At 47.7% G+C, this 25,741-nt stretch overlaps 2 protein-coding genes across 2 annotated transcripts in view; both read right to left on the reverse strand.

Annotated features, from left to right (window-relative positions):
* LOC136641548 (zinc finger protein 91-like) overlaps positions 1-3,910 on the reverse strand; it is a 543,065-nt gene extending 539,155 nt beyond the window's left edge. Inside the window, exons 1-3 of the mRNA XM_066617431.1 lie at positions 3,828-3,910; positions 2,063-2,130; positions 680-806 (exon numbers count right to left, since the gene is read on the reverse strand). Coding sequence (XP_066473528.1) covers positions 680-806; positions 2,063-2,086 — 151 coding nt within the window. The 5' untranslated portion in view covers positions 2,087-2,130; positions 3,828-3,910. The remainder of the gene's footprint in view (positions 1-679; positions 807-2,062; positions 2,131-3,827) is intronic.
* A 4,766-nt stretch (positions 3,911-8,676) lies between these two features.
* Positions 8,677-25,296, reverse strand: LOC136639064 (vomeronasal type-2 receptor 26-like). Its single transcript, XM_066613091.1, has 5 exons — positions 25,015-25,296; positions 22,383-22,769; positions 20,885-21,115; positions 18,084-18,210; positions 8,677-9,581 (listed from the first exon to the last, which is right to left on the reverse strand). The coding sequence occupies exons 1-5, from the start codon at positions 25,294-25,296 to the stop codon at positions 8,677-8,679; spliced, it is 1,932 nt and encodes a 643-aa protein (XP_066469188.1).
* Positions 25,297-25,741: the final 445 nt, after the last annotated feature.

The following is a 25,741-nucleotide window of genomic DNA, read 5'->3' on the forward strand; positions in this document are numbered from 1 at the left end:
CTGTGATCTGGGACCTCCTGACATCAGCCCAGCTCCGAGTCAAGCTCCTGGCCTGGGTTTCATTAGACAACTTGGGACCTGAAGAATCAGTTACTATCTCTTGCAGATAATTCTTCTACCTAAACTACAATTCCCAGGATCCTATAAGGAGAGCCACCACGGCAGTGTGCTGATAAGAGTGAAGAGACTTTCCTCCTCCCCTGCTTTGTACTCCAACCTCTCCCTCAAGGAAAGACATTTTTCTTCCCTGTACATTCCGCACAAGGAAGTTCCAAATTACTCAGAGATACCCGTCCCTCACTTTTCTCCCATCGGATCTCTCAAGGCCACTTCACTGTTTATGCAGGAATGCTGTTTCTTGCTCCAGCATGTCCTGCACACAGAAGGAGAGTCCAAACACAAGGGGACATGCCCTCCAAAACATGTCCACCTCCTCCAAAGGGCAGACAAGAGACTTCCCACTAATTTATGGCACAATGAACCCAGGTTGGGGCTACCCTCCTCACCAAGAGACCCAGATCTGGGCTGGCCAGAAGGGGAGGATATAGAGACATCAGGCATATCAGCAGCCATGCCCAGGTCAAGCAGCCTGGCCACCAACTCCCCGTGGCAATATCCATTGCAGCAGAGGTCCCTAGCTGGGGCAACTATCAATTAAGGGCCAAAGCATCCTCCTTACCTACAAAGATCACATTTTCAAGATTGTCCATCATGACTTCTTCATAGAGCCGCCTTTGGAATGGACTCAGCAGAGCCCACTCTTCACTGCTGAAATACAGACCAATGTCGGTGAATGAAATTGGGCTCTGAAAGGAAAAGGAGAAATGTCCTATTAGCATGTCAGCCGGGGCCAAGACTGCGATGCAAAGGGAGAACTGTATTCCTGTTTCCTGAAAGGACCAAACACACATTCCCATGCACATTCCTTCTAACTTTGCATTTCCATTTCCACCTGTTGGGCTTCCAGCTCCAGTGAAGATCCCCAAGTTTGATGAAGGGAGACTCAGAGGATCCTTTCCTTCCATTCCAGTCCCCAAACTGACACCACAATCCTATGCATGGAAGCCCAGAAGGGAGTCCCACTTCTTCCAACGGAGTGTATTCTGAGAAAGCATACCCAGGACTGAGAACTTTGTGCATTATACAACTGCTTCCACACATCATAATCCCCATCATGTCGAAAACTGTTATATTACTTTCTGTTGCTCTGGCTGCCGCGGAGGCTTGTCCAGGTTTGTATCTGCCCACTCGAGCCCCTGCGCTATGTTACTGGCAGTGCTTTCCAAAAACAGGTGTAACATGCACGCACAATGGTGTTCTGCGATCTAGTGCTGAACAGAACGGCAAGGGGTCTCGCGAGGAAGATATTTTGGCAAGAATTACATTGCACCAAAGTTTACTGAAAGTGCTTCGGAACCAAAATGGTTTCAGCTCTGACTCACTATTCTGTAGGGATGTGCAAATCCACCACAGCAATACACGAGTCGAGTTCTGAGTCCTCATCTCGTTTGACTCATGCAGGTGTCTTGATGGGCGGCCATGAGAACTTGGCCAGAGCCTTTCTGGGACTCTGTTTGACTCCAGTCAGTCTTTGCACTAAACGAGTCAGGTGCAGCTCTGCAGGAAAAATGGAGCTGCTGGCAGTGTGTGTGTGCCGCAGTTCTCATTTTACACTCCCCTGATGTGCCCATCCCATCAGTAAAGAAAAGCTCTGCTGTTCCTTGAGAGTGTGTGGCAGTGCAGAAAGCACTGACCAAACCCCAGCAGCCACTTGTTCCTGAGAAAAACTCCCGAGTCACTTCCCGCGTTAAAACACGTGTGTCTCAAGTTTGCAGCAGACCTGGAAATGCATGTTTGCAACCTGAGTCCAAGTCTTACAAGTCGACTCGCCCATCCGTGCCGTTCTGACACACTCACTCGGAAACTATGCTGGGTGGGACTCCTACCACCAACATGCACACACAGTGGAGCCCTAAGGACAGCAGCCAGGAGGCAAAAAGGAGTCGGGAGGAGAAACTCCTGTTAAGGAGAAGCACAAAGACGGGGAGACCATCTCCCTTACCTGGCCTGGATGAGTGGCAGCCATTTCTGTTCCTCCACGAGGTTTGCTTTGCTCTGACTCTCTACTCTCTGTAAGAAAGAGAAAGGAGACCTCTGTGAGTTCTAAAATCTGATCCACTGGCTTCATGTACGTGCTTGAATTCCACTCCACGATTTGAGCTGATGGCTACTAGTCTTCGAATGCAGAGACAGTCTTGGCCAGAGGAGCATCGAGAGAGGAGCTTGGCTGCTCCTCACCAACACTGGGGGATTCCAGCAATCACCCTGGTACCTGGTGAACCAGAGCAGATTGTTTAATAGGGAAGGGAAGGCCTGGGGAAGCCTCCAATCACTGGTATGGCACAGGAACAGGATCCCCAAAGTGGACTACAGAAGGTTATGTGAATTCCCCACAGTCAGTATCAGAGAGACTGAGGATTCTGTCTGGTGGTAACCCACTGTTGCCAGAATCACCCAGCCCCATCTGTAATTTAGGCCAAAAGTCCCTAGACTGAAAACAACAGACACAAGGCACGTTTAAGAGGCTTTACTTAAGAAACTTTAAGGTAGACGTCAAACACAAACTGGTTAAGGAGCAGGTAAGTATAATAAAGGGAGAATTGGAGAAATAGCAGGGAATAAACAAATACCCAGAATAAGACCTCCCCTCCCTGCTAGATCTACTCCTACACCCTGAAGCCAGGCAGATGTTATATTGCCAGCCAACTCTAGCCAAGGATGTTGAGGCCGCCTCCCTCTCAGGTGGCAAGAGAAGGAGTCTGGAACCCGGCTCGACGGCTGAGCAGAGTTCTCAAGAGCCCCACAAAACCAGACCCAAAGAACCCCAAGGGCTGTGAGCAGCTGCCTTTTATACTCCTGCTTTGCACGCGGCCCTCCAGTTCTGCACATGGAAAGCTGGGGTTTGCACTCGGCACACTACACTGTGCTGAGGAGGCCCTGAAAGACACCGTCTTCACTGAGTCCTGTGCTCATCCACCCTCCCTCCTAGGGAATGTATCCACTTCGGGGTGCAGTGAGGGTTGTCTCTGGGCAGAAGGGAGGCTGTTGCCAGGCAGAACACTCAACAGGGAAAGAGGGAAAGCTGCGGAAATTCTCTCCTAACACCAATAACACCCAGAAACCAAGCCAGATATGTTTAAACCAGTGTTTCTAAACCAGTGGTATGGGTGCCACCAGTGGTACTTGAGGTGGTGCCTGGAGGGACTTGTCGGACCCCTGGACACCAGCTGCCCATTAGCGAGACCAGGAACACAACACAACAGACAGTGGTAGGAGGCTCCTCCTCATTAAATAATGGCGTTTCCTCACTGAAATAATGGCACGGAGGCCGTCACGTTCCTGCTAGAGCAGCCATTTTCAAGCGCTGTGCTGACTGGTCCACAGGTGTGCCACCTCAGCATGCTGGAACATAAAGAAAGGGGGGAGGGGGTGCTTGCATGCTGCAGTGAGGCTCCCTGCAAAACCCAGTGCTTTGCAGCCCATTTAGCTACACCACTGCCCTTCATGGGTGCAGGAGGAGAGTCTAGGCCTGGCCATCACTGGAAGGGCCGAAGAACAGGACCCTCAAAGGGGGCTCCATCAGGTCCCTCACCAGGCACTGTGGCTGCCAGTCCAGCTCAGGCCGCCCTTCATGGGTGCAGGAGGAGAGTCCAGCAGCCCTTCTTCCCCCTGGGCCTCCCCAGTGCAGAGCCACAGCCCCGCCTCCCTCCCCCCTCGGCCACCCAGGACCTGCCACTCCCCCTCCTCGCTGGGCCTTCTGCACACACCTGCTGCTCCCAGGCCGCCGCCCCCTTTCCTGGGCTCAGGCCTTCCTGAGGATGCCCTCCTTGTGCCAAGCCTGCTGCAAGGCCTCCTCCTTCCAGGCTCAGAGTCCCAGGTCTCAGCAGGGTCTGCTGGGAAATGTAGTCCCTGCACCCAACAGAGCTACACTGACAACCTCATTGAATTAACTGCATGAACAACTCTCTCTCTCTCTCTCTCACCCCGGCTGCGTTCGTTCTTCCCCTCGCCCCTCGCCCTCCCCTCGCCTCGCCCCTCGCACACTCGCCATGCCAGCTACGTCTCCTGCCAGCTCAGTACTGGAAAACCCGCCCCCTTCCTTATCGTGACTCTGAATGGGAGACAGGATCGTGCAGGGACAGGAAGGGTGCTGGACTGGTGGATCTCTGTCCTGCAGGATCCTGAACTCCATGTGGGGCCAGAAGGCGTCCCTCAAGTTTGCACCAGCAAAATAGCCGTCAGACACCTGAGAAGGCTTGGGGCTTTCCCTGGGGGAAGGGGGGCTTTTAAAAACTGAAAATGGGGGAAATCCACCTCCTTCCCCCAGCAGCTTGCTGCCCACTTGTTCTGCCACCTCCCCCATCCCCCCATAGTAACACTTGATTGGTTCCCTGCTGTATCATAATAATACCTAATTTGCTCTTGGAACAATCAGTCTCATTGGTCACTTCTGAGTGAGGAAAATCTACTTTGTGTTACATAAAACAGTTGTTATTTTCTGGTTACTTAGCTATAACGTTTGATGGAATAGAGATATTTTGATGAGGTTTATTCATTACATTCTGCATTAAATTCCACCTTGGATAGTATATAACATGATGGTGTTATTCAAAAATACCAGGGTTGTCACCATTTTGGCCACCAATGTCAAGCTCCAGTTGTGGCCCCTAAAGTTTGTTGCCTGGTGCAAATGCTACCTCTGCACGCCCTTAGCCATGCCACTGGCCACAGGGAAGGAAAGGGGTCTACCCCTTCTCCTTCCCAGTTCTTGGGGCGTTGACAGGCCCAGACTGCAAACAACCTGCAGGTGCCATAAAAAATGTCAGAATTTTTTATTTTTTATGGGGGATGCCCTTTAAAATTGTGCGCAGAATAAATGCGTGTTGTGTGTCTGTGTGTACAGATGTCTTTTAAGCAGCTTGTGCAGCAAATTTTGGTGAAATTTTTTTAAAAGGGGCCTCCAAGCTTTATATAGCTTAGGGCCTTACCAAGTCTAAATCAGGCACTGGAAGGAAGCCTTTGTCTGGGTCATGTAAACATCTCGCCTGTCCTGTTATGCAGATTCAAAGCTGGGGAGGAAACATCAGTTGGGAGGAGCAGAAAATGAAAACAGCAGGGGATTTTGTGTGCTTTGCTCACAAGGAGCTGTATGACTCCCCCTGCTGAGGACTGCTGGTTACTGCATCCAGCTTGATCAAGCTCCCTCCCTGGGCAGCTCCAACCAGATCCAGGTATTTTTCAGCAGCAGCTTGTTTGGTGTTCTTCTCTCCACCCTTTCTCCATCATGCAGAATTCCCATTTGTGGGGGGATTTAGTTTGATGATTATGTATTGACTTCTTGCCTGTTTATTCCCTGTTCACTGATAATTCAATAGGTGTCATATTTGATGGCTAACAGATGCTACTTCAACCAAGAATTGTTGCATTCTTTGGGGAGGGGAGAGTTTTCCCCACCTGACCACCCCCCACCTGGCTTCCTTAACCTGGGAAGTTCCCCACTAGTAAGTCCAGGAAGCAGAGCGCAGAGGATGTGTGCTGAGTGGTCACCTGTAGCTACAATCCCCCCCCCCCCGGTTTGGCTCCCACATCCCCTTGCAGGCACAAGATTGGAAAAAGACAAGGGCTACTGCAGGAATCTTTCAGATGCCAAAACACCACAGAAGCCTCCAGGGGTCAAAGTGCCCAAAACCGGAAAAAAATGGGCAGGAAAAAAGGAGGGGAAAGCAGCGATGTTCACATTCACTAGCAAGTAGGTGGCAATCTGGAGTCAAAGGAATGAGTTGTGAGAATGGAGCTGTGGCAGAGAGAGCTCAGCCTCCACTGTGATGATGCAGGTGCTCCGGCTTCTGGGTAGCCTCCAGAACGCCTTGAGGTGCCACAGCAAGTGCCTCCCCAGCCATGCACTTCACTGCACTTCACTGGTTCTGACTGAACGTATCCAGACAGTTGTGGTTCTTACTGGATTTGGGAGTCTCGTGTCACGTAACATCTTGAACCGACGCACAACATCAGCCCAGAATGACTGAACAGTATTACCATTACTGTTCTGCAACATATGCCTGATGGTGCCCAACACATTGCCATGCATCCAAACAATGTTTGAAGCCATAGGAACACTTCATGCACTCTCACAAGAGCTTAAATCCACCTAAACATATTATATGCACTTTCTCTAGATGAAGAATCTATCAAAGAACCCAGAGATTTAATATATGTATTTTCCTCTATAAGTATCCAGTACTATAGATATTAGCGTGACATTCTTTTTCTCATGCAACTTCAGTAAACTTGCCGAAAACGACGACATCAATGGGTGGTGTTAACCCATGTCTGCCCAACCCACAGGTGTACACGTCTGATTCCTGTTGCGTATATGCAACATTGGGCAGAAATGGCTTAAGTAGGTTTGCCAAAGTGACTTGTTCCAGTAACCCTTAGGCACTGTTAGGATTGTGCCAATAAAAGTCCCAAATCCAAGAGGACGCCTTTGAAAGCAACCAGTAGAAGAACTGGAGGATCTAGGAGGTGTGGCAAGGCACCCTTCTGAATGAACCGGGCAAGTAAAACAGTCAAAACTAGAAAGATGTTTATTGAAGAGCTGAAGGAACGAAGTAGGAAGAAGGAGGAATGCAAAGATCCAAGAGAGGCACTTATCCAAAGCCAAACACTTGGGTGATGGTTCAGGAATTATCACCCCACAGTCAGCTTCCAGTTCCAGCTTCCACAATTAGTGCCTCTGCTGTGCTGGACATCTTCACACCACATTCTTTTCAGAACTTGCTTCCAGATGGAGATTAAAGGGCGCAGGAGTTCCCAAGATAGCAGAAGCACCCAGAGAAACACAAACCACTTGCAAACCACCTCCGTCCCACTTGTCTTCACCTCTACTTACCAGGCCTTGCACATCTCAGCTGAGCCACAACAGCCATCGATTTGTTTGCCAGTGATAAAACCATGTGCCTCCCACTCCTCTTTCACAGTAAATACAGTAAATCTGCAGTGCAACCCCAAGCATTTAAGTTACATGAATTTTGTAGTCAGTAAAGTGGCCCAGTTTTTACCAAACAGCAATCTTGTGTGGCTTGTGGTGGGTGCTCAAGCAAGACTACAATCTTATAGTTGTTTTTCAGTTTAGCAAGAAGGTGAGGAGACAGGGATCATCCATGTGTTGTGGGCTGATCTACCTTATAGTTTACTGACTAGATTTCCTTCTTGCTCACTGTTCACAGCTCAGTTATCCCACTCACTTTAAGGACAGTCTGAAGGTTGATACACGTGAGGGTGTATAATATCACTACTGGCCAAAATTGTGAAACCTTGGTATTTATGAATAATACCATCTTGAGATTGATTATGAATATAACAAGGATTGTTCCAAGAGCTAATGAGGTGTTATTATGACATAGCAGGGAACCAAGAAGGTGTTAGGATGAGTTAGCTCTCATTTTCATGTATCAGAGCTAACACTAGAACTCTTACAGCCCAATCCTATGTATGCCTACTCAGAAGTAAGTCCCATTAGAGTCAGTGGGGCTTGCTCCCAGGAAAGTGTTGATAGGATTGGGCTGTCTTTCAGTTGTGCAAATATCATCAAATTGGCCACTGGTTTCTTCCTGATTTGTTGGGTGACCTGTACTGTTCTATAGTAAAACAAATAAATAATGTTAATGAGGGTTATACCAACCCTTGTGATGCATTTAGGTTGTGTGTATGATATTGTAATTTTATTCTGTATGGTCTCATATGGGAGGAGGTCCATCATGGGGGTGGCGCAGTGAGCTCTCCCATCAAATCCTAGTGACACCTTTGCTTATAGGCATGGCTTTTAAATTTAGCAAAAAGGCAAGGAGAGAGGGCTCATCCACTGAAACTGATTGCTGAGAGATTTGGGTTGGAAAAAAAGAAAGGCTTCTTTGAACAGCATATTTACTTATTTCAAAGATTTTATATATTGCTTTTCTTGAAGCTCAAAGCAGTACCCAGCACAGAAAGCACAGAAATACAATTAGATAAACACAGTTGAAAACAATACAGGAACAGGTAAAACATACTAGCATACAATCAAGTTATGGAATTTGCTATCGTAAGTTATAATGATGGATGCTACCTTAAACTTAAAAGGAGAATGGACAAATTCAGGGAAGGCAAGATCATCAATGGCCCTAGTCATGACTGCAATACACAACAAATGTAATGTCCCCAACATTGCATGAACTTTATGTGCTTTCATTTATGGCTTGTCAGAACCATCTGGTTGGTCACTTGGGAAAACACAAAACAGGGCAAAAGGAACCTTTGGCCTGATCCAGAAGGGCTCTTGTAATATTCTCATCCTTTAATTCTATAAATAATTTTAATGAAGCAAATGAATCTTGTAGAGATAAAGTTGTGATTAATCAAAGTAATAAAAAGGAAATGTTTTTAGTCACTATAATATAATTTTATGTTCGCTTTTATAACCCATTGAAATATTCTTTCATAATCTATTTGAAGGTGTGCGAGAGCTGCATAATACAGCCGCAGAGGTTCATGCACATAGCCAGTACGCTGGTTCAGTAACAACTACATAAGGACAAACCACTTCCAGCATTCAAGAATCATGTTTTAAGAATCAAGTCAGATTTTTAGCTTCCCCGTCAGATGCTCCTTTGAATTTAGATTAGGCCTCAATACAATAATGTAGCATTTGGGAAAACAGATGCAACTCAGTAATCCCAAACTGGAGGCCAAGATGGAGAAGACCTGCACGGCAACCACGTATTTGCCTTTCGTGCTCAGGTAGGCGGGCACAAAAGACACCCAAACACTGCAGAAGACCAGCATGCTGAAGGTGATCAACCTGGTTTCGTTGAAGGCTCCAGGCAGCTTCCTGGCTAGGAAGGCCACAGTGAAGGAGATGGCAGCCAGAAAGCCCATGTAGCCAAGGGCAACATAGAACATGATGATGGACCCTTCATCACACTGTAATATGATGTATCCAGACTGGGAATGCATGTCAGAGTCTGGGAAAGGGGGAGAGGATCCCAGCCAGGCAGCGCAGAAGCCCACTTCAGCAATGGAACAAGAAAAGACAATGGAGTTTGCCAAACTCTTCCCAAGCCATTTCCTCATCCTGCTCCCTGGCTTGGTGGCCATGAATGCCACCACCACGGTGACTGTTTTGGCCAACACAGAAGTGACAGCAACCGAAAAGATGATGCTGAAGATGGTTTGTCGAAGAAGGCAGGTCACCTTCCGGGGTTGACCAATGAACAGAAAGGAGGAGAGGAAGGAAAGCAGGAGGGAGACCAGGAGCATGTAGGTGAGGTCACGGTTGTTGGCTTTGATTATTGGAGTTTCACGATACTTAATGAAAATTCCCAGAACAAAAGCTGTGATTAGGGAGAAAAAAAGGGCTAAGAAAACAAGTATCATCCCCAAAGGCTCTTCATAAGATAGGAAAGTTATAACTTTGGGGACACAATTATCTTGGTTCTTGTTTGGATGCTGATCTTCAGGACAGCTGGTGCACTGGTCTGCATCTGAAAAGCACAAGAGTGACTGCAGTATTACTGTCTACCCTAAATCCATAGTAATCTGTGATCTATAATGTTCTATGCAAGATATCTTTGAGAGCTGCAACAGCTATTACTTCCTGTGATTTCTTGAATTTTTTTTATTTAATTCAGTAATCATGGCCTGTATATGCCCTGGTGCTAAGCAGTACCATTCAAGTCAGACCTGCCTGCTTATGCCAATGTTGCAATGCATTCTGGACTAGGCGACAATGGGCACTGTTTGCTCTGAGACCCAAGTCAGGCAGGGCAAACAGTGGTTCCTGATCTCTGCTGCTGTCTTTCAGTTCTACGTCCAGAGGAAGAAGTAAAGACTATATAACAACAACTTGTGGGTGCAAGATGGTGCCATCGAGGCTGCCAGGCCAGCCTTGTCAGAGATGTTGATTACTCCAAGGCAGTGTCTCTCATGATTTGTCTTCCACTGGACCAATTCACATGGTCCATCTATTTGAATTACCACCGCAAGTAATTGGCAATTACATTATCACCAGTTACTTCTGGCTTGGGAGGTCAGATGCAACATGGCAAACACCAGTAAGATGCTCAGGGTGGGCTTGTTTGAGCATGGAAAAGCATGCTTTGGAGATCTGCCTACGGAGCTGAATGTCCTCCCACTGTTTGTTCCATCATGTTCCCGGTCTCGCTGCAGGGCAGCAGGTATCAAAGTGCCCTGGGAGTACCAACAGACACCACCTCAACGACCACTGGTACACTGCTGTAAGGGTTTTGGAAAGTGAACACACAAAAAATATCCTTTACCACATCCCCCAGTAACCAATCCTGATCCTAGAAACACATCTGGTTGGGATCCTCCAGTTTGCCATGCCCTGATTGATACATAAGCATTCCCTCAGAAGCCAGTCAGTGTTGGGGGCCAGTTTGTTTTTGTGACCCAAGGACTGAAGCAGAGACCCCCTATGTCTTTGCTTCATTCTTGGGTACCCAAAGCACTACACAAAACTCCACAACAAGGCTTGGCAAGCTGTCTGTAAGAAGGTAGCTATCTTTGCACTGTGAACCTTCTTTCCTCTTGCAACTTCCCTTCCCTCTGCCAGTCCCTCTGAGCATATAGTTTGCTATTTAAGGGGAAGACCTAGAGACTGGACAACACACTACTCCCTTTGACCAATCCATCTAGGACTCAAGGAACACCACCACTTCCCCATGATGTCCACCTTAGAGGCCTGGAAGCTTGGCTAAGAGTTATGTGGTGGCAGAAAAGACAATTTCCCTAGTCTCAAAAGAGTCAAGTGTTTTATGACTTACCCAGGATCTTGCTCCTCACCTGCAGGCTTGGCTCAGGCTATAAAGAACTGCAACTTTACCATGCAATTTTACTATGGCTGAAACCTTCGTATTTTCCCGTTTCTCTCTCTTCTTTTCCCCCAGTTCTTCTCCTCCGCCTTCCTGCTACCACCAAGCCACTCCCCCACAGTGCTACTCTCCTGTGTCCCACATTTACCTCTTTAAAGCAGTCTCATATCTTTCTTCACATACAGTTTTGTCCCTTTCGCATATGAGGCAGATGATGGGCATACTATTTACAGTGTAGCAAAAGCAGTGGGAATTCGAGTCAGGTGACTGGGACTTGAGTGGTGAAATGCATGATTTTGGGAGACTCGGCAACTCGCGAGCTGCACACATGGAAGACTCGGGTCAGGGGCCCCCGACTCAGCACTCGCCCCCATGCGTTCTGACTCGAGTCTGCCTGTGTCTGGGGGTGCTTGCTTCCTGTTTTCACCATGTGAAAAACCTTGTGGGGCAAGCATTCTGACCAGCGAGCAGCAGGGAGTTCCTGCAAGAAGGCAGGAAAGGGTTAATAGATGGGGGAGGCAGGAGTGAGCTCTCTCTTCCCCATCTCTGATCGGAAGGAAGGGATGACCATTGGACAAAGGAACAGCATTCTCATATGTCCATTGGCTGAGGGAGGGCAGAAGGAGGAGCAGAGGAGGGGCAACCCCATTGACTACTTCTGAGTAGGACTGCAAAGGGTTGAGTCGTCCTGGTAAGCCTCCCAGCTGCTGCTCGTGACCCTCCTCCCTCTTGACGCTTCTGTCCCGGCTGTCTCACTGTCCCTCCCACCCGTCCTGCCCTCTTTACAGATGGGACAGCAGGGGAGTGTTCAAAGAGAGCTCCGACACACACCCTCCGGCAGCAGCACTGATTTTTTTGCAGCTGACTTTTGAAAGGGGAGGGGGCGACTCAACTTGAGTCCATTAGAGTCAAAGGGTGACTCAGAGACTCGGAAAGTGCCCCCATTAGGACTCTTTTTCAAGTTGAGTCGTGGGGGGGCGGTGACTCGGTGACTCATCTCAGGTCAAGCCATGCTGGGTATTAGAGCAGCACCACACGATTCCTCAACAGTTTTTATCCCACAGCCATAATTACGTTGAATAAGGTGATATAGTTGTTGCCATGCTCCTGGGTATTATGGTCTGTCTTGTGTGCTCTCTGGGGTGCTTGGTGGGCCACTGTGAGAGATAGGAAGTTGGATCAAATGGGCCCATGGCTGATCCAGTGGGTCTGTTCTTATGTTCTTAATACATAAACACACATAGGAGCAGAGGCAGTAGGAGCAGAGCCCCCTACTACTTAGTAGTTGGCAACCTTCAGTCTCCAAAGACTATGGTATCGCGCTCTGAAAGGTGGTTCTGGAACAGTGTCTAGTGTGGCTGAAAAGGCCGATTCAGAAGTGACAATCCCTTCCACAATGGGAGCAAGTGCAGTCTGTCCCTGGTCTGTCTCCCTGGCTATGGGCCTTCCTTCTTTGCCTCTTAGCCTCAGACTGTTGACCAAGTGTCTCTTCAAACTGGGAAAGGCCATGTTGCACAGCCTGCCTCCAAGCGGGCCGCTCAGAGGCCAGGGTTTCCCACTTGTTGAGGTCCACTCCTAAGGCCTTCAGATCCCTCTTGCAGATGTCCTTGTATCGCAGCTGTGGTCTACCTGTAGGGCACTTTCCTTGCACGAGTTCTCCATAGAGGAGATCCTTTGGGATCTGGCCATCATCCATTCTCACGACATGACCGAGCCAACGCAGGCGTCTCTGTTTCAGTAGTGCATACATGCTAGGGATTCCAGCACGTTCCAGGACTGTGTTGTTTGGAACTTTGTCCTGCCAGGTGATGCCGAGAATACGTTGGAGGCAGCGCATGTGGAAAGCATTCAGTTTCCTTTCCTGTTGTGAGTGAAGAGTCCATGACTCGCTGCAGTACAGAAGTGTACTCAGGACGCAAGCTCTGTAGACCTGGATCTTGGTATGTTCCGTCAGCTTCTTGTTGGACCAGACTCTCTTTGTGAGTCTGGAAAACATGGTAGCTGCTTTACCGATGCGTTTGTTTAGCTCGGTATCGAGAGAAAGAGTGTCGGAGATCGTTGAGCCAAGGTACACAAAGTCATGGACAACTCACCCCTACTACTTATGGAACACAGAACCCTATAGTTGTTCTCTTTAATAATAATAATAATAATAATAATAATAATAATAATAATAATAATAATAATAATAATAAAACTTTATTTTTATCCCGCCCTTCTCCCCAAAGGGACCCAGGGCGACTAACAACATATAAAACAGATTAAAACATAATTTCACAACAGATAAAAACATATTAAAAAACACATTAGCAGAACCCATAAAAACTGTAGTCAGATAAAAGTCAGAATAAAAGAGCATAAAACAGCAGTTCTTAGAGGAATCAGCCTGTAAAAAAGCAACTAAAAGATGTATAAAAGATGTTAAAAAGGCCATAAAGTCAGAAGGCTTGGTTAAACAACAAGGTCTTCAGGCCTCGCCGAAAGGTCTCAAGAGAGGGAGCCATTCTCAAGTCAAGGGGAAGGGAGTTCCATAACGTTGGTGCCACTACTGAGAAGGCCCTATTTCTTGCTGCCGCCCCACGAACCTCCTTGGGCGGCGGCACTTGTAAAAAGGCCTTCTCTGATGACCTGAGAGGATGAGCCGGATTGTGCGGAAGTAGGCGATCTCTAAGATAACCTGGCCCAGAGCAGTATAGGGCTTTAAAGGTCAAAACCAGCACCTTGAATTGGGCCCGGAAACGAATGGGCAGCCAATACAGCCCCCGGAGAAGCGGGCTGACAGAGTCAAACCGCCTAGCTCCAGTGACCACACGGGCCGCCGCATTCTGCACTAATTGCAGTTTCCGAACCGTCTTCAGGGGCAGCCCCACATAAAGCGCGTTACAATAATCTAACCTCGATGTCACCGTAGCATGGATCACCGTGGCCAGGTCTGCACGATCCAAGTACGGACGCAGCTGGCGCACCAGCCGAAGCTGAGCAAAGGCACCCCTAGCCACAGCTGCCACCTGGGAATCCAGGAGCAGCTGCGAGTCCAGGTGGACCCCCAAGCTGCGGACCTGCTCCTTCAGAGGGAGTGCAACCCCATTCAGAGCAAGCCGATAATCCAGCACCTGCATCGAGGATTTCCGAACCAGGAGAGCCTCTGTCTTATCTGGATTTAATTTCAGCTTGTTAGCCCCCATCCAGATGCTCACTGCTTCCAGACAGCGCTCCAGGCCCTCAACCGCCACCCTGGAGTCTGGAGGAAAGGAGAGATAAAGCTGGGTGTCATCAGCGTATTGATGACACCCCACTCCAAACCCCCGGATGACCTCACCCAGTGGTTTCATGTAGATATTAAATAGCATGGGGGACAGAATTGAACCCTGTGGCACCCCACACCTCAGTGGCCAGGGTGTCGAACAGGCATCCCCCAGCACCACCATCTGGGACCGACCTTCCAAGTAGGAGCGGAACCACTGCAAAACAGTGCCTCCAACTCCCAGCTCGGCCAATCGGCCCAGAAGGATACCATGGTCGATGGTATCGAAAGCCACCGAGAGGTCCAGCAGGACCAACAGGGACGCACTCCCCCTGTCCAGTCCCCGGCGTAGGTCATCCACCAAGGCGACCAAGGCAGTTTCCGTCCCAAAGCCCGGCCTGAAACCAGATTGAAAAGGATCCAGATAATCCACTTCATCCAAGACCCTCTGGAGTTGGGCCGCCACCACCCGCTCAATTACCTTGCCCAGAAATGGGATGTTGGAGACTGGCCGATAGTTGTTCAACACAGTGGAATCCAGGGAGGGCTTCTTAAGGAGGGGGCGAACCACCGCCGGCTTCAAAACAGGCGGCAATGTCCCCTCCCCCAAAGAAGAGTTGACCACCCTCCCCGTCCACTCAGCCAGTCCACCCTGGGCAGCTCTTATCAGCCAAGCTGGGCAAGGGTCAAACAGGCAGGCAGATGGCCTCACACTCCAAAGGAGTCTGTCCACGTCCTCAGGCTGCACAAGCTGAAAAGAATCCCACAACACTGGACAAGCAGTTGCCAAGGGGACATCATCAGACATTGTCAATGTGGCATCCAAGTCGTAACGAATGCGATCGATTTTATCTGCAAAATGTTGCGCAAACACGTCACAGCGGCTGACCGTGTATTCCTCCTGGTCCACTGGCGGGGCCTGATGGAGGAGGCCCCACACCACACGGAACAGCTCTGCTGGACGGCTATCAGCAGACGCAATGGTAGCAGAGAAGAATGATTTCTTCGCTGCTACCACCGCCACGGAGTAGGCTCTATAATGAGCTCTACTCCATGTCCAATCGGATTCATCACGAGTTTTCTGCCACCGTCGCTCTAGACGCCTGCCCTGCCGCTTCATCATTCGCAGCTCCTCAGTGAACCAAGGAGCCGCTCCGAGTCTGCGACGTGGCAGAGGTCGCTCCGGAGCAATCTCATCCACTGCCCTGGACATTTCCCCGTTCCAGAGGTCAACCAGGGCCTCAGATGAGGTGCCAGTCTCGGCAGTGGGAAAATCCCCCAGAGCCCTCAGGAAACCTTCAGGATCCATTAGCCTCCGGGGGCGGACTATAGAAAACGGTCCCCCGCTGCTGCGGAGGTAGGAAGTCGCAACCAGCCTAAACCTTACCAGGAAGTGATCTGTTTTATGTGTGTATGAGGGGATGTGTGTTTTATGTGTGTATGAGGGGATGCTCATTAGCAGTGAGCATCCATCATTCTGATACAGAGCTCAAAAGGCTGCATCCTTCTTTTTTAGTAGTCAGAGAGAGAGAGAGAGAGAGAGAGAGAGAGAGAGAGACAGACAGACAGACAGACAGACAGACAGACAGACAGACAGACAGACAGACAGACATCAGGTCCGTCAAGGCTTTAGAATGAAGGCCAAACTTTGGTTCTCTAGAACAGCCTTACCCCCAACTGGGCAGCTTGTGAGATTCTCTGTCTCAGAAAATTCCATGACAAGCTTGGTCAGCCAATTTATAGCCCAGTCCTATGGTTGCTGGTGCCCAGGGCTACAGCAGTGCTGAAATGGTGACTGATGTTTCGTATGAGTGCTGGGCTATCACCGGGAGTCTCCTCAGGGAAAGGGAGGGTTTGCTCCCCTACCCTGGGTAACACTGCCGCAGCACCAATGGACCTCTTTGGATCTGTGCCTGCTTTCGAGCGGGTGCAGAACCTAGGAGGCCCATGTCGGGCTGCCCAGGCCATCAGGGAGCCTAAGTTATGATGGCAGAGTCCGCAACCATGTCTGCCCCTTCCTGGGCTTGATCCCCCCTTCCTGGGCTTGAGTTCCACTTGTCCCTATCCTTCCTCCACCACAAAAAGCCACACCACCACCTGGTGGTGCCAGTAATTGCTGGCAGCAGTGCAGAGTCTTCTTCCCAGCACTTAGGCCCAGTGCTAATGCTCCTTTCTCTCTGGGTGCCACAAATGTGATTTATGGCACATTTGTGACACTCAGCACTGGTATGCTTGAATCACCAGTGGTATAAAACTCTGGATTGGGCTCTTAGACTTGTATACAATGCCAGCTCCTGGGAGCTTCTTGCTTTGGAGGTAAACAACCTCCATTCATGACCACAAAAGAAGTGCCTTCAACCTTGGTTTTCCTCAGTATGTTCTTCAGAAATCCAATCACACATCATATGCTTATCTAGAGAAAAGCCTCCACAGCAAACATGAAAACCCACATCCTTCTCAGGGTGCTGCATACTAGAAAACAACCATCCCCACTGGGGTTGATGTATCAAGAACCAACAGGATACAGAAGAACAGTCCAAGATGAGTTCATCCTGCAACAGCCTCTTGGTTGCCCTATGAGGGTTTAGTCAGTCAGTCACAGACCCTTTGTGGTTAGTTTTGCTTTTACAACTTGTAGACTACTTCTCTTTCTCTGGTTCTTCTCCTCGACTTCTTCCTATACCACCTTGACACCACTTCTTCTCTCTTCTGTCACACCTTTACCTCTTTAGCCCTGCCTTATACTATCTTCAGGTCTTATTCACACCTAAAGCATGTGGTGGACTGTCATAAAATGTCCTTATTTCATGTATATTTCTGCATATATATTGTATGTTTCTGTGTTGGAGCAAGCTTAAAACTCAGTGGTCCGGCCTGTATCCATCAGAGCTGGAATGCAATCTGCAGGCAGCTTGCCAGGCAAAAGAAAAGGGATGCAAATTACAACCAGCAAAACTGGTCTGAGGGGTTCCAAGGAGAGCCGGTGGACCGTCCAATTCCAAATGGCTGCTTTCCAAGCAGGCAAAATGCAGAGATCAGGGGGGAAGCCCCAAGAGCAACTGGAGACTCTTTACTTATTTACTCCAGCCATTGACAGGGAATCCTGGGAGAGAAGGACCATCCTCCTGGAGATGAGGGCAAGGGCTGGTGTCTCATCATCCAGGTTGCAACGATAGGACATTTCATTCAGTATCACAACAGCAACTTGTGATACAGGGCAAGGGCTGGAGGGCGAGGGCTGGTGTTCCATCATCCAGGTTACAAAGATAAGACATTTCAAAGGTAGGACAATTCATCAGAATTGTTAGATTTCATGTTGGTTTTCAGGTTGTCTTCTTTATACTCCCAGTAAAGCTCAGTTAAACCATACATGTGTGAGATTCTGCAGCACCCCAGCGCCATCTGCTGGAGACTGTTATGAATTAACCCTTTGTACCAGTCTTTTTTTTTTTTTACTTTTTTTTTATCTTGCTCATTTGATTTCCTTTTTTCTTTAATTAGTATTTTAATACACTTTTTTGCATATTAAACTTTTCTTACTTGTTTTGGGAAAAATCAGTGGACTGTCATTTCCTTACTCTGCAGATGCTACTGTGAGAGTGATTTTAATAGAGAACCCTGAGGTTCACTATTGTTCTTGGAGAGGACCTCTGCCCAGGAGGCCTTGTGGCAGCAGATTCAAAATTCCAAAGCATTTCACTGGTAAGCTGAGTGTCCAACAAGGGGAAGAGAGGAGAACGGGAAGGGGGTGACCGCTAAGAACGAGGCACCACTGCTCTGGATCAGCTTACAGTCACTGGCAGCCCCTTTGTGGACCTTGACGTGGACATACAAATTACTGTGTAAGAAGGAAAAACAAGTGGACCAGGCTCAATCCTCCCACCGCCCCTTCTACTTGAATCACTGACCTTCCTGAATGGAGATGGTTTCTCCCTTGCATGGAGCACAGTCATAGCAGCAAACCGGCTGTCCTTCTTTCATCACCTTGACACATCCGGGCTGACAGCTCTCCGTACACCTGGAATGAGGCCGGGTCTAAGCAGAAGGACAAAGAACATCAACTGAATGGTTGGAACATCAATCAGGACGCAAAGTACACATCATTTTGCATCTCAGGCAGCTCGATCTGAATGCAGCAGTGCAAACAGGACTACCCTTGCACCCATGGGGGAGTTTTGGCCTCCACTGGCCTCCTTGTGGTAAGGAAACACTTGTTCCCATCCCATGGGTAAGCTGCTGGCATATACATGGTGAAGGTGAATTGGGCCCAGGAAGGAGGTGAGGATATGGCAATGCTGCCACCACCAAACCTGCCCCCTTCCTGTGCCCAATTCAACCTGTCCCTGTCACCATCCTGTTCTGCCCACCTCCATACCTTCCACCTCTCTCCCACACCCTATGTGTTCTTACCTGTGGTGGCACATGGCAGGTGACCTGTGCTGCTTGCGGCTCCCAGTAGTAGCTGGTCTGCATACTGGAAATTGTGTTGTGCCACCCAAAAGCTTGTTCAGGTGGCACAATGCATTAGTAGGATCGGGCCATAGAAAATGTTGCCGTTGTGATATAGAATTTCTGCTGAAGATTTGAAATCTTTCAATCTTTGAGGATTGTATTGATTTACTTATAGTTAGTGTGCTACCATTTTTAAACCCCATGTTAGCATCAAAGCAAGCCCTCAAAGAGGGGCACAGCAATGGAGCAGATGACAAGATCAGATAGGAATTCATTTTTTAATGCACAAAAGGAATAAGTTACAGAAGCTGATAAAAACAGCTACAACAGTACGGCATTTCAAAGCGCAACCTGTCATCGCAACCACCAAATCCCAGTTCATAAGCCCCTTTGACCCAGAGGAGCACAGCAAAATACCTTCAGGATGTAGGAGCCTCAAGAGGCAGAGAACCTGACAAGGAAATGGTCACCACAGAAAATGCCTTCCTCCTTACTGTGCAGACAGCCACACCTCAACTAATTGAGGCACTCAGATCAGGACGCATGAGATGGTCAAAGAGCTTAGGAAGGAGACATGTCTTAAAGGAAAAGTCATCTAACAGGTACTCTGGGCCTAGATCATGTAGGACAGTGTTCTTCAACCTTAGGGTCAGGACCCCAATGAGGTTACAAAGCCTCAGTTGTGGGGTCGTGGCAACTTATGGGAAAGAAAAAGGTTGAAGACCACTGGATTGTGGTGCACCCCTTCAGGTATCAGGAGATGGTGTTCCAGTCCTGCTGAGGTTCTTAGCAAGTGTGCTAAAATTGCTTTCACTGGTGCCAGGCTTCATGGGAACTTTTTCTGCTCTCTTGAACAAGAATATTTGGTTACAATGAACAGTGCTAGGAGGGCATTATGAGGGCAGGGAGTGGGTCTTGATGGGGATGGGGTGGGCAGATAGTACCCTCGGAAGAGGGCAGGATCGATGGTGGGTTCCCAGCCTGCCTGCCTGCCTGCCTGCCTGCCTGCCTATCTATCTATCTATCTATCTATCTATCTATCTATCTATCTATCTATCTATCTATCTATCTATCTATCTATCTATCTATCTATCTATCTGGGTCATGGCAGAAATCGGTTATAGGTTGACGAGCACCGAGGCAGGGCTTTATCATTAAGCACCAGCAGGGTGAAGTGGGACGATTTAGATACCTTCTATTTGAACAGGTATAATGTGATCTCAGTGGTCCCCTCCCCTCCCTTTCGTCATGATCAGGGCACCAGCATTTGGAAGAAGTGAAAGGACCTGGAAAAATCCCAAGGAATTCACCAGTTTGAAAGGCAATGTGTCAACCAGACAATCCCTTAAATTCTTGGGGAAGACATTCCCCAGGCACAGGATTGCTGATACTCATGTGCAAGCAATTTCTTAGAAGAAAAAAAAATCCCCATTTGGCTGATGGCATCAAGGTTGATAACATGGTGCAGTGGTACATTTGGAAGTCAGGGCTTGCCATAACACACCCCAGTCAGGCTGTCCAGCAAAATAATCAGTGTTCACTTTCTTCATGCCCATGCTTTCTTTTCCTGCCACTTGTTCCTACTTTGATATGTACTGATCTTCCTTTAAAAATCAAGCTCATTTTCACTGCAAAGCCTTGTTGTGAAATGCAATAGTTTAAAACTCTTGAAAAAGAAATATTATTGAAAAAGAAAAATATTATTCTTATATTAAAACATGATCCAGATAAAATGTAAGGAAGACTTGGCTGCTAGTCTCTGCATGTTTACACAGCACTACCTCCCAGATATGTTTGCATGGGATTGTATCCTTGATGTAACATGAACAACTCAGGCAGCCCTTGGGAAAGATGATGGCCTATTGAAAAATGTCCCTTGGCAGGTTTCTCCATTTCCCCCCTGCTGAGCCTGATGTTTCATTTTGACCAAGGTCTTTTGAATCAAGTTTCCAAGGCAGATCCTGAGTGCTCCTGTGGCTGACATCCCTGCTTTTGATGCAGTAGAAGTGCCCAGGGCCTCTTCCCCTTTGGTCAGCCACCTAGGGGCATGGCCCAGTTCTCTACCCCTTTTCCAGTGAGGTTGTGCATGTGGTCTACTTCTAGTCTGATTTGCTTCTCATCTCAGCTTGCCCTGGATCAGATATCAGTCACAAAGCCTTGGGGCAGGAATTCTACCCTTTATGGATAATGTATAGTATGAAACTTAGAGCTCGGTTGGCATCATTCAAGGGGATAAAATGAAAATGAAACATCTAACTTGGTGTTTAAATACCTTGGGCCACACAATGGCATCCTGGTCAATGGTGAATTGGATCTCTGGGAAGTTCTGCCTCTTTAGACTCCCAACTTTCACTCTAGCAAGGGACTGATTGGGAAATGCCACAAAGTTCACAATATCAAAGTCAGCTGCCAGGTCTCCGTCCTCATTCAGATAAACTCCCTCCATGGAAGTGTTGTAGAAGCGGGGGTTGCTCAGGAAAGGGTGAAGCTACATTTAGAAAACAGAAAAGGGTATTAAATATGTCAGCCCTGCCTTTTGGAAGAGCTATACCTGAGCATGCAGACTCAGGCCCAGATCCAAAAAGGGTGATCCCTGCGCATTGGAAGAGCTATACCTGTGCAGTCATAGAGAAGCCAGAGAGGAATCCTCTCCAGTGATGGAGAGAGACTTTGTACAGGGTGGTTCACTAAATATATAGCTAAACAGGTAGCTGTATATTGGTAGCTGTAAACGCAGAGCTGTGCAGTTACAGGTTTAATTTTTCTCTCATCTAGAAGTCACATAGGACCACAGTTTCAGTTGGGACTGTAGCATGGAGGTAGGAGGCCTTTAATCCTTTGCCTCCAGCACCCCCTCAAACAAACCCCACCTCTCTCAAGCATTGATTTAACTCTAAATGTGCCATTAGCTATAGAGGTAATTTTTCAGTGGGATAATAGTGCAGAGGTAAAGGGTTAATCGCCTCCTACCTTTGTGGTGCAGTCCCGATCCAGATTGTTGCCCCTCATGCCTGCTACATAACAGCAGACCAAAGCATGCACAACTATGCACAACACATTCATGTGGATCATAGTATTGCACCAAATGGGGGCAAAGAGGGGACTTAAAACACAAAAAGCCTGGTGTCTTTTTGATTCGTCAAAATAAAAATGTGGCCGTGATTCTGATTAAGAACAAAAGTAATTGTGGGGTTCTCACTAGCTGAATGACCCTAAGAACTGTCCCAAATTTCACTGCAAAAGGACATTTGAAGGCATTTCGGAGAGTGGATCTGGGAATGCACAACTGATGGTCAGTTCAGGTACCCGGGAGGGAAGAGGATTACCTGCCAAGGCTGGAGCAATTCATGTTCCAGCCTGCCGGCACCTCCTGTCAGTCTCGGATTCTGTGGTCTGGATGCGAATGAAGCATGGAGGGCCTGTGCCACAGCCTGGATAGTGTTGTAAATATTGTAACTGTCTTGAGACAGGACTCTTTCAATCACATCCTGGGCCAAGATCTCCCTACTCTCTTTCTCGATGCATCTTATGTAGTATTTCACAGATAACACCGATCTAGAATTAAAACAATGAAATGCTGTCCTCCCAAACCGCTTGATGGCAGAGAACTGGTTGTTGGCAGAGTCATAATTGTCATATTCTGTGTGTTTGTGCCCCTGGATTGCAAAAGACAAAGAACCATGGATGTGCTGGATACCAGCTGCTAGATGAAACAGCCTCAAGCTGAAGTCCTGCAAAGACACTGCAATCCAAACTTTCCCTGCAGTTAAAATGCCACATTCTCTCATGAGCAGTGCTAGAAGTAACATGGCATAAGAGTCCACATAATAAACAACCACATTGACTTGGTTTTGCATTGGAAACCATTTCCCGTTGATCCTGTGATTATCCAGACCCAGCAATGGAATTCTGTTTGAGAAGGCAACACAAAGACCCTTCTTGCTGATTGCATCTGTGAAGGTGCTGATGAACCTTTCTCCGCAGTCATTGTCTGGAGCCAGAAGACCAGTCCATGTCCATCTGAAATGCAGGAGAAGTTTGGCAATCCCCAGGAAAGGGGGTTCTTGTTTGGGCACCATCCGGAAGGAAAAAGGAAATGGAGTTTTATCTTTCTGAGCATGACTCCCAAAGCCATAACTGACCTAGCAAGGGAAAAAAAATGTTTTAGTGGACCACAGTGAGATACAGAAAGCTGGACTAGATGGGCCTTTGGCCTGATCCAGCAGGGCTCTTCTTATGTTTGTTTGATTTTTCAGGGAATCTTCAGACATATTTTGAGTAAAATAATGCTGCTATCTCACAAAATGCTCATGTACTTTGATGGCTCTCTCTCTCTCTCTCTCTCTCTCTCTCTCTCTCTCTCACACACACACACACACACACACACACACACACACACACACACACACAAGAACATTAGAAGAGCCCCGCTGGATCAGGCCAACATATGCATACGCACGCAAAAGAATACGGCAAAATCTGGTATCTCTTCCAAGCTCCTTGAAAAATAAATAGTGGGGAATGCAGAAGGAGGCCAGAGGAAGAGGCAGAGCAGCAAGATGAGCAAAGAAGCAAGTCCCCTTCCTCAATGTCTAGGTTAGCATGGAGAGTTGGGGCTCTCTCGTCACACCTGTGAGATGATTTTGGAGCATGGGAGAAGAATGCTCCCCTGAGCCATAACAGAGACTCCGAACTGTCTTTCTTTGCCAACCAAACAGGGCAAGTGCATCTGTAAGACCAACTGAGACGGTTGCCTTAGGCAACAGATTGGTGGGGGCCACCTTTCTCTGTCCATTGTTTTGCCTTTCTTGCAAGCTCCTTGGATGGGAAGAGAAAGGGAGGAAGAGAAAATGTAGGGGCAGGAGGGTGCAGAGCCAGACCATAGAAGAGCAGAGGCTGGCACATCATCAGGTAAAAGGGGCAGCATTCAGCTTTCCACCCCAAGTGTCACGAGGTCTTGGGCCCTGTTCCCAAAAGTCTGATTTCTTGCAACAACTTCCTCAAGGTTGGGTCCATTCAAGTTCAAAATTATCAATTATCTTGCATTCTTATCTTATGTTCTTCTAATTCATTGGTTCTCAAACTGTTTAGCATCAGGACCCACTTTTTAGAATGACAATCTCTCAAGACCCACCGGAAGTGATGTCATTAATGTGAAAGTTATGTCATGGCTGGAAGTGACATCACCAAGCAGGAAAAATTCTAACACCCCCCCCCCACCATGTACAACAAAATCAAATTAAGTAAGTAAATCAAAAGTTTACAATAAGTATTGAAAATTATTTGAAATAATGAAGAACCCTCCTAATCCTCCGAAGCTGATCTGTTTTAAAAAAAATCCCCAAACATTCCAAATGCTGCAATCCTATCCACACTTACCTAGGAGTAAGCCCCATTGACTATCATTGTTAAAAGTATATACATATTAGCCTGTTAAAAGTACAGTTCTGTCACATTTCCACAAATGCAGTCACATACCAGGGTAGCATCAAGTCTAATGTATTAAAAATAAAATATTGAAGTGAATGGGGACCCACTTGAAATTGACTCGTGACCCACCTGGTGGATCCCTACCCACAGTTTGAGAAACACTGTTCTAATTAATTTGGGTAACTCCTTGCCACAAGATGTAGAGATGGCACCTGGCCTAGGGCCCAAACCTATCCAATTTTCCAGCACTAGTGCAGCTGCAATGCAACCCCAAGGGAAGGGAACAAATTTTCCCATACCTTAAGGAGGTCTCTGTGACTCCATCCCCACCACAGAATGCAGTGCATGCCCCATTGGCACAGTTGCATTTGCACTGGCACTGGAAAATTTGATAGGATTGGGTCCCTAGATGGCTTTAAAAGGGAACTGGACAGATTTCAAGAAGAAGAAAAAGTCCGACACGGGTTACAAGTCATGATAAAACCAGCGCAACCTTCTGGTTTTAGAAATAGGCTATCTCTGAATGCCCAATGCAACTGCGTGGCAACAGATCCAGGTATCTTGTTGTCCTGTGAGCTCCCTGAGACATCTAGTGGGCCAGTGTGAGACACAGATAAGGTTGTCAGGAGAGTGCATTCTCGTTTCCAGAATCTTATCAGTTAAACTGAAGGTTCTTTTTTCCCCTTAAAATCCTAGCATATGTGCAAGAAGGTACAACAAAGCTTTGTGAAGAAAGCTGCCTTCTGCCGAGTCAGAGCATTGGTCCATTCAACTCTGTGTTCATGGCGCTGAGTCAAACCAGCACTCTGGAGTTTCAGAGAGGAATTCTATGGTTAGAAATTCCCACTGGGAGATGCTCCAGTGGAGGACAGCCTGTTCACCTCCAATCAATCAGCAGACCTTATGAAGTGGAATTTGCTGTTGTCTGAGCCTTGAACAGCCACCCAGATTTCACACCTGTGGTATTTTGTAGATGCTCAACGTGCTCGAAATCTGACTGGAGAGTGCAGAGTCAGCCCCTTCCAGAACAACTAAGAGCTTATTCTTTCTCCCACAGATGTAGTTTGGAAGACTCTTTTGCCCAGTAGACAGCAGGTCTGTCACGGCCTCGTAAGTCAGTCTTGCATTGAAATAGTTCTCATAGAGATTGTAGCCCAGAGAGATGTTGGGCAGGAGCCTGGGATTCTGGTTGATCTCATGAATGGCAAAGAAGAAGGGCAGGAGGTCCCAGAAACGCATGCTTTCTGTACTGCAATAAAAATAGGTCTCACATTCTCATCTTCCATTCAGTGAACACAAGTCAAATTCTGAAAAGCATGTGCATTGGAGATAACAGAAATCTCAGATGAGTCCAAATCAGGGAGGGGAGGGAAAGGAACAGGGCAGAGTCCAAGGAGAGGAAGGGAACGGACTCAAGCTGGGAAGGATGGGAAGGAGGTGGTATCAATGGCAGCACCACCACAAATATCCTAATAATAATAATATAATAATATACAGTATTTATATACCGCCTTTCTTGGTCTTTATTCAAGACTTTATTCAAGGCGGTTTACACAGGCAGGCTTATTAAATCCACGCAGGGATTTTTACAAATTGAAAGAAGGTTCTCTCTTTCAAGAACCACCACATTCAAGCTGTTACGCTCCGATCTGGTTTAACATTCTGGCCTCCATCCTCCCACGCT

This window comes from Tiliqua scincoides, chromosome 2, assembly GCF_035046505.1.
Source record: "Tiliqua scincoides isolate rTilSci1 chromosome 2, rTilSci1.hap2, whole genome shotgun sequence".
Taxonomy (NCBI): Eukaryota; Metazoa; Chordata; class Lepidosauria; order Squamata; family Scincidae; genus Tiliqua; species Tiliqua scincoides.